The 7,923-nt window shown below is 39.0% G+C and overlaps 1 protein-coding gene across 5 annotated transcripts in view; it reads left to right on the forward strand.

The window, feature by feature from the left end:
- The window catches only part of LOC103022577 (cingulin-like protein 1), a 74,809-nt gene that overhangs the window by 44,427 nt on the left and 22,459 nt on the right, over positions 1–7,923 (forward strand). For all 5 annotated transcript variants that reach the window (XM_049466404.1, XM_022676305.2, XM_022676302.2 and 2 more), the window contains exon 2: positions 101–222. Coding sequence is in view for 3 of the 5 variants with exons in the window: in XM_022676302.2 (XP_022532023.2) it covers positions 101–222 (122 nt within the window). In the remaining 2 variants the exon portion in view is untranslated. The remainder of the gene's footprint in view (positions 1–100; positions 223–7,923) is intronic.

A 7,923-nucleotide genomic window follows, 5' to 3' on the forward strand; every position in this document is an offset into this window, starting at 1 on the left:
AGTGGTCTCTTTATTTTTCCAGAGCTTTATATGTATAATTCTACATCTTATATGCTACCCGTGATGTAAATGTTGTGATTTGTGTCTGATCTTTCTGCAGGACTGTACAGGGAGAAGCTGTGACAGTGTAGGGAATTTGCGGAGTTTGATCTCACAGAGCCATCTCAGAGTGACAGACCTGCAGAGAGAGACTGAACAGGAGATTATACGTGTGAGACAACAGTGAGTACACCCATTATACACACACCCATGTGTTCTAGAAGTAATGAACCTCGATTATAACCTTTAAACACCAATTTAATACTTAGTCAATAATGATGTACCCCCTTGTTCCTTGTAAGTAACAGTGTTCAGTATGATTTGTTGTCTGGCATAAGAAGTATTGCTTTGAATCATATGTTTAACCCCTTAAAATTCCTTGTCCCGTATATGGGATACAGGTGACGGTGATACAAAACCCTTTATTTCTGCATTAAATTAAGGTCATTATGAAAATTTGAGGGATTCAGGACACTTAGAGAATCTGCCTCTAAGATTCCACTCTCTATTCCACTTAATAATTCCAGATCAGTAACAGGAATCAGCTAAAATTCTCCAGGTTTGAAAATAGACGTAAAAACTAGACAAAGGAGGACATGAAGTATTTGATTTGTTTTCAGGAACATATTGTTTTTAAGTTCAGGAAAGAGACATTTTTATGATCTTATTCATTATATTTTGACATTAGCAGATTTGCTTAAATATTTTTTTCTTTTAAAATTACAATTATGATTTTTAGTAATGTTCCTTATCAAACATGAAAGCTTTTTATGTAATGCTTGAATAGAAATCCTCAAGATTCAGTGATGTAATATCAGGCAGAACAAAATGACAAAAATCTAGGCCTGTTAAGAGGTTAAATTAAGAGGTTATTTAATATTTAACAAGAGCTACGATTTAAAGATATTTTTGAATGCTGAACATATTAAAAATCTATACTGGTTGTAATTAGTCATACATTATATTCTCTTTTTCCTTATTTGGCCAAAAACCGAAAGTGTTTTTGCCATTTTTTTGTCAAATCATTTCAGTTGCTGAAGATTGCATCACTATATTTCTGTTTTTAATGCCCCATTACGCAACTTTTTTATTGATGTTCAAAAATCCTTACAGTTCCTTCTTTACTTGGCCAGTTGGACAAACACAACCTAAGACTAAAAGAGGAATGTGTTTTATTTGCAACATTAGTAGTTTAAAAGAAATGACTTCATTGCTTTAAAGAGGGCAAATTGTTTTCATTAAAAAAAAAATTAAGTTAACCCCTTAAACCCTAAAATATAACCCTGTGGGACTCCACAAGATAATCCGCAGTAGTTGTTTTGCATTAGGATTAATAATAAACCTTTAAGGGGTTAAATCAGACCTGAGTCGGTCAGTTGGGAGGCTTTCAGAGATATGACCTTTGTTGTCCTCCTTTAAAAAAAAATTCTAAGCTGTGATATAGAGTCAGGGTTATGATTAGTACAGAAGGTGGGATGATGGTACCTGGCTGTGGAGGGGTGTTTTTCAGGCTGGGGTTGGAGTTCCAGGGAAATAACGTAACATTCTGCACTCCTTTCTTGAGGCGGCTGGAGTGAGAGTGTGGGAAAGTGTGGGAGACTGTAGTGTAGTGTGACGGCATCATACTGCACCTTACAGTTGCGTCGGTCTTGTTTTAAGTGTGTGTGTGTGTTTAGGTTTTTGTAGGGGGTGTGTGTGTGGCACTGACTCTGCAGTGCTAAGGTAAATAAATGGGTTGCTGTTCATCAGTCAGAACAAGGGCGTCGGCCTCATCTCTAACCAGATGGACAGGTCTCTCATTATCTTCTATCATTATCCCTTCACCCTTCACCATTCTGCTTTCACTCACTCACTCTCTCCTCTCTCTTTCTCGCTCTTTCCCTTATTGTGTGTGTGTGTGTGTATATATATATATATAGCAGGGCTTTTATTATTTCGGTTTATGTTCTAGCCTGGTTCTGTTGCTTTTTTTTGTTCTTTGTTTTTTTCCTTATCACTGTTATCTTTTGGGGTTTTTTTCTTGCTATTTTTCTTTTTTTTCTTTTCTGTCTATTTCTAATGTTGTCCTCTTTTGTTCTTATTTTCTTTATTTCCTTTCTTTCATTTTTGTTTCTTCTTTATTTTTTTTCTTGTTATTTTATTTCTATAGTCTCTTTATTTTTTGTGTCTTTTTCATTTCTAATACTTTATTTGTTCATTATTTTATAGTTAGGTTTTAAATGTCTTTTGTTTCTCTCTTTCTTTCTCCTTTTTACATTTTATATTTTCTATACTTGTATGATTTTATTTATACAATTTCCACCCACTTCTTAAGGTTCTTCATTTCGCTTTTTAATCTGTATCATGATGCTTTCATGCTTTGTCTTTTGTTTATGTGACAATATCTATTTATCCTCAGTTACTTTTTTAGTCAGTAAAAGTGTGTTTGTTTATATGTGTGTGGGTATTAATTTGGTTGTGGGGACCACATTTCCATAGAATGAGAAGGTGAACATTTGGCAGCTCTTCATGAGGACATATACCCCTCCTCTAACTAACAGAAATACATAACATTAATAGTACCACAAACAGAAAATACAACAGCATATTTATCCAATTTGTCTTTATTTAAAATTGAAGCATACAAGAAATTAAGATTTTATGATTATTTTATTAGTTTGTTACACTGTTTACTTCAATTATGCCTACTATGCCTCTGTTTATCATTGCCTCATGTTGCCTCATAGTGCTCATAGTGATGAGTCCGAAGTAATTGAGTGCAATGCAGGATTTCCCCCAGGACAAGGGCGCCAGTCCTTCACGTCCTCCATATTTCTCTTCCTCTACATTTCATTTCCTCAAAATTGCAATATACCGTATTTATAGGCGAATTTTAAGCAACAATAGTAAGGAACAAGGGTGTCACCATGTTACTCAGGCAGGTCTCGCCACTTGGGGCATCTAAGTAAACAAAACAAACAAAAAAAACATTTTCTTTTAAAGTCAAACGAGTTCCACATGTTAATCTACACAGATTTCTCTCCTGAAAACTGTTTATTTAGGTGCAAAAAAACGTTTTCGGTCATTTACAGTAAGCTTAAATTTCCAAAATTTTAGCAGCAGCACTAGCAACGGTTAGCAGTGCTTAGCGCTAGTAAACGCTTCCTGACAGCACTACACTGAGGAACCCTAAATGTTGCGGTAAGCTAGCTTGTATCTCGTAGCTTGTTTTAACACGGTAAAGACGCAGACTACACTCTAATATGATACTTACCTCTAAATGCCGAAAGAGCTAGTGCTGAAGTAAACGGCTAATGCTAATGCTGCCCCAGCCACAGTGCTGGACAAAAATTTCACTGAAATTCCTGTATAACACTGTACTCCAGCAGAGTGGCTTTACTGCTCCTTACAACCTAACTGGTGAAATTCATACATAGGGTGCACTAGATTATAAGGCACACTTACCATTTTTGGATTCAAGGATTCAAATATTTGACACACAAATAATTGGTCATTTACTTTCCGATCTCAGTCAACAAGTCTTACACACACCAGCCAGCCATCACTAACTCAAAACCATGAACGCACACACACTGGGCTAGGTGAGCACGCCCTGATCTAAGATACTAGCCGCTAATCTCCTGCTAATGTGCCATCAACGCAAACAAATGTTTTATACTCCTTATTAACTGTTATCCATCAAGGCTTTATGTGTTTATGAGCTAACCCACTCCGCTCATTATGAAAAACAGCTGCTAGGTCTTCTCATTTCGTTTTTTTTTTTTTGTTGTTGTTATCTGTTAGCAAAGAACGTCTGCTACCTTTGCTAAACAGCAGCTAAATGCTAAAGCTAGCTTATCCGTTTATCCGTGGGAGTTTGTCTAAAAGTCCCATACACAGACAGCAAGTTTGAGCACATCTATATATCGGAGTGGTAAATCAACGGGCGTGTCATGTCTTTCTCTTCCAGTAAATCCATTGTTGTTTTAAAGATGTTAGCTTGGCAAGCGCTAGCTCACAGCACCTCAGGCTCGCCCTGTGTGTTAGAACACGGGTAATGGTTTAGAGGATTCAAAAGTTCATTCCTTAGACCGGGATTAAAGCGTGGCTCATGACGGAATCGAGTCAAGTTAAGACTTGACTGATTTCCTAGTAATTTAAGAACAAAGACGTTTTGAGGTACTTTCAGATTGTTCTGGAAGTACCCGTGAAGTCCATCTCCATTCTCCTGCTGTTTTGTTACATAATTAAGAATGAGATCAGCTAGAACTTGCATGGTTTTATTAAAACTGGTTAAAAACTGCAGGATTTTCTGCACTGATTGCGGATGTGGTTTCTGCCAGAGTCTGTTCTCATGGACAATTCTAAACAGACCACCACCAGTCACAATCATTACCATCCACTATGCTGTCCACTGTGGGTAGTAATGCTTTCTACAGCCTTTTTTTTTGGCCACAAATTTCTGGTGGATTGAGGAAGTTTTAAATGTCCTGGACATCTGACACTATCAGATCTTGCTCCAACTCCAGTAAGTTGCCTTGCCATGAGCATTCTGGCTTGCTTGTTCATTCTCACTCACAAGATAACACCTTACAGTTTGGGCATTCCCAACCCGTCCCCTAAAAAAAAAAAAAAACACTTCATAATCTTCTGAGATTTAGTAAAACAGTGGCAAATCTAAGAATAATCATTTTTTATGGACTACTTTTTTGCTTAACTACACCCTGCATGTGTCCCTACACCAGTTTAATGTCATGTAACTATAATGTGATTTCAAAAGCACATTTTAGACTCTAGTGCATGAAATATATCCATAACATTTATTTGGTGTACTAACTTTTTGTAAGGGAGCTCTTAGAAGTTCATACATTTGAAAAACAAACTCATCTAGAAAAACTAAGATCACATTAACTGTTAGAGAGATTGTTTAGAGGCCATATGTTGTAGTAGTAGCATCCAGCATTAGATTCTAATAGTGTGTACAAGGAGCAGATCTTTAGAACATAATATTTTTTCCTTTTTTTCACTCTCTCTCTCGCTCTCTGGACTCTGGATGGAGGGGTTTTCTCTTTATACGTTCTGACTACAGACTGACCTTGTGACCTTTTTTTCTTCTGGGCAGCTCGTCTCCTTCATCTGCCTTTGCTTTTCCTCCATACACACATACATTCACTCTTTTGCTTTGGGGAAAACACATAAGTGTCTGAAATCACACTGAGGCCATCCTCCATGTCCTTCACTGGACATTATAGTCCTGCGAAATCAGCAAATCCTTCCAGTTCTGCTTAATTAGTATGAGCTAGAGGAGCGTGTGTGGTGTGTTGGGTGGAGTCCAGGAGGGCAAAGTCGTGACCTCTGTTTTGTAGTGCAGAAACAAGTGTGGCAGTGTTGGGGTGAAAAAAGTGTTGTGGTTGCTGTAGTGTCCTACGTGAGTGCTATGGTGCTGCCATGTGGTTTTTAAATACATGCTAAAGTGTTGCAAGGTGGTTGCTGTGGGATTTCAGGTGGCTACTATGGTGTTGCTTAGTTCTGCTCTTGGATTCCCTCTGCCCTGCTCATTTTAGTGGTTTCCTGCCTTAACACACCCACTGTTAAATCTCTAAAAGGAGTGTTGGAAGCAAGGAAAGCACTGTGCCTCCAGGACCAAGGTTAAGAAACACTGGCTTAGTGGTTGTTAAGGTGTTGATAAGATGTTTCTGTGATATCACAGATGGCACGGAAACAAGTGGCTGTTGCCATCCATTGAACCTCAGAGCAAGTTTTTAAAAGTTGAAAGTCCTGGTAGCCAATATGCCAGACTCCAACCAACTGGACTAGACTAACTGAGGGCTTAAACCCCCCCTACCGGAATTTGAAAGCAGCCCAACTTAGTAAAACACCTAAAAACAAAGTGATTTATTTTAGTATTCTTATGTTTGGGAGTACGATTTCAGGGGCATTGCAGTATAATATTTTTTACATCTAATTATAAAGGTTGTAGGCAACAATCTTAAATTGGTATAGAACTTTTACATTGTACACCCTAAGCAAGAGTGTTCTTTGGGGTTCTTTAGAAAATGCAGTTGTTACATAAAGTACCATAACAACTTTATTCAAACCTTTGAAGGGACAAGTTAGGATCATGCTAACTCAAAGGTGGGAAACGTCTGTTAGATGGTAGAACTTAAAAAAAAAAACAGTCATACAATGTGTCTAGGACCTATTGCCTAAGCAGCATATCAGATTACTGATAATGTTCTCTAATATGTCTAATATTTTGGGTCATATTGCGTGTTCATTATGATGATGATGATGGCAATGATAGTAATGAGAAGGATGATCATAAGAGTGACACTGGACTGACAGCTGGCGATGTGGGCCATGGCTTTTCCAAATGCTTCATAAACAAAAGGTTAATAAGGGTTCAGGGCCTGGACGCCTCCTCCCTGCTTATCTGTCAGCAGATGCCCGGCTGACTCTCCTGACGCTTGGCCAGTCCTGAGCCTCAGCCTCCCTTCTGTCACACGTATGACCGTCTCTAGGGACAGGGGTGCTGATAAACAGTAGTTTTAACAATTTCAAAATCGTGTTAGGTCATGGCCTTTGGAGAATTCAAGATAGCTGCTACTGTTTTTAGCTATGGTCTGTACTTTTACCCATACAGGCAGGTTTGTTTGGACCTTTTTTGGAACTGTAGTTACAAACTGTAGTTAGTTTACTACAGTAAATACCAAAAGAGCAGTGGCAATGGGCCATGGGCTCCCAAGCATTATTGATGCAATCCATGGAGGCCCCAACTCACAACTTACAGGACTTCAGGCCAAAACATAAGTCTGAATCGAACCTACACTATGCATTGAACCTACATGTAATCTATGCATAGTAGTCTACCCTACACTGTACTGTTATGCACACCATACCTTGGGACATTGTTTGAATAGGCAGCTGAAACCTGATATTTCAGGTTTTGTGGTGCGTTCCCAATATGCAGTTGTCACTACCTACCAAAAATGGTCCATGGAACCGCAACAAGGTCTTTGACGTAATCCATGGATGATCCATAAATCAGACTTTAGAGGTCTTTTTGAATCCATAACCTTACTACTTTCACTGTTGTCCACCCACACAAGCAAGTCTTCTTCTGAGCTTCTGTTAAGATAATCTTTTAGGTCATGTGGGCTGTTTCTGGTATGTAGTCATTTGAACCTTCTAACACTGCTCCAAGGAAGGACATCCGGTGAATCGACAGCAAGGCCAGGGCAGCTAAGGCTCATTAACACGAGCGATCCATGGAGGTCTGACCTCGAAGCTTGCAGCACTTAATGAATCTGCTGAAACATCTTGGTGCCACAGGATACCTTCAGATGTCTTTTGGAGTTTTATCCAACCGCACCTGCAAAACCCTGGAAACCAGGATTTTAAGCTATGGCTTTCGGTGCTTTTAAATGGTCGTTATAGGCTGGGATTGAGTGGGTGACCTCTGGATTCCAGATAAAGGCCAATTGCGCAATGGTCGCACTCACGTTCCTCAGTGGACAGACAGGAGATTTAAAGTGCCGGTGTCATGCTGTGAGAACCCGCAGCCTGATTAGGAAATCGGGTGTAATATGATAGGAGTGGTATGAACAAGCGAGTGAGAGGGAGGGAGAGAGAGAGAGCAGATGTGTTGAAATGCAGCTGCATAAGCTTGTGTGAAACAGGCCGTAAACTCTATACAAAGGGCAGCGTGGGAAAGTGGAGGCTGCCTTGTTGGCTTGTAATAATAATGTTGCCTATATCATGAATAGATTGATAAAAAAAATTATCTACCTATATATTTGAGTATGTCTCCTTCATGCTCCCTTTGATGCTTCATCAGAAAAAGCTCCACAAGGCCTGTGAAGGTGTCCTGTGAAATCTGGCCAATCAAGGCCAAAGTTAGCAGCT

Source organism: Astyanax mexicanus, chromosome 17 (assembly GCF_023375975.1).
Source record: "Astyanax mexicanus isolate ESR-SI-001 chromosome 17, AstMex3_surface, whole genome shotgun sequence".
NCBI lineage: Eukaryota > Metazoa > Chordata > Actinopteri > Characiformes > Acestrorhamphidae > Astyanax > Astyanax mexicanus.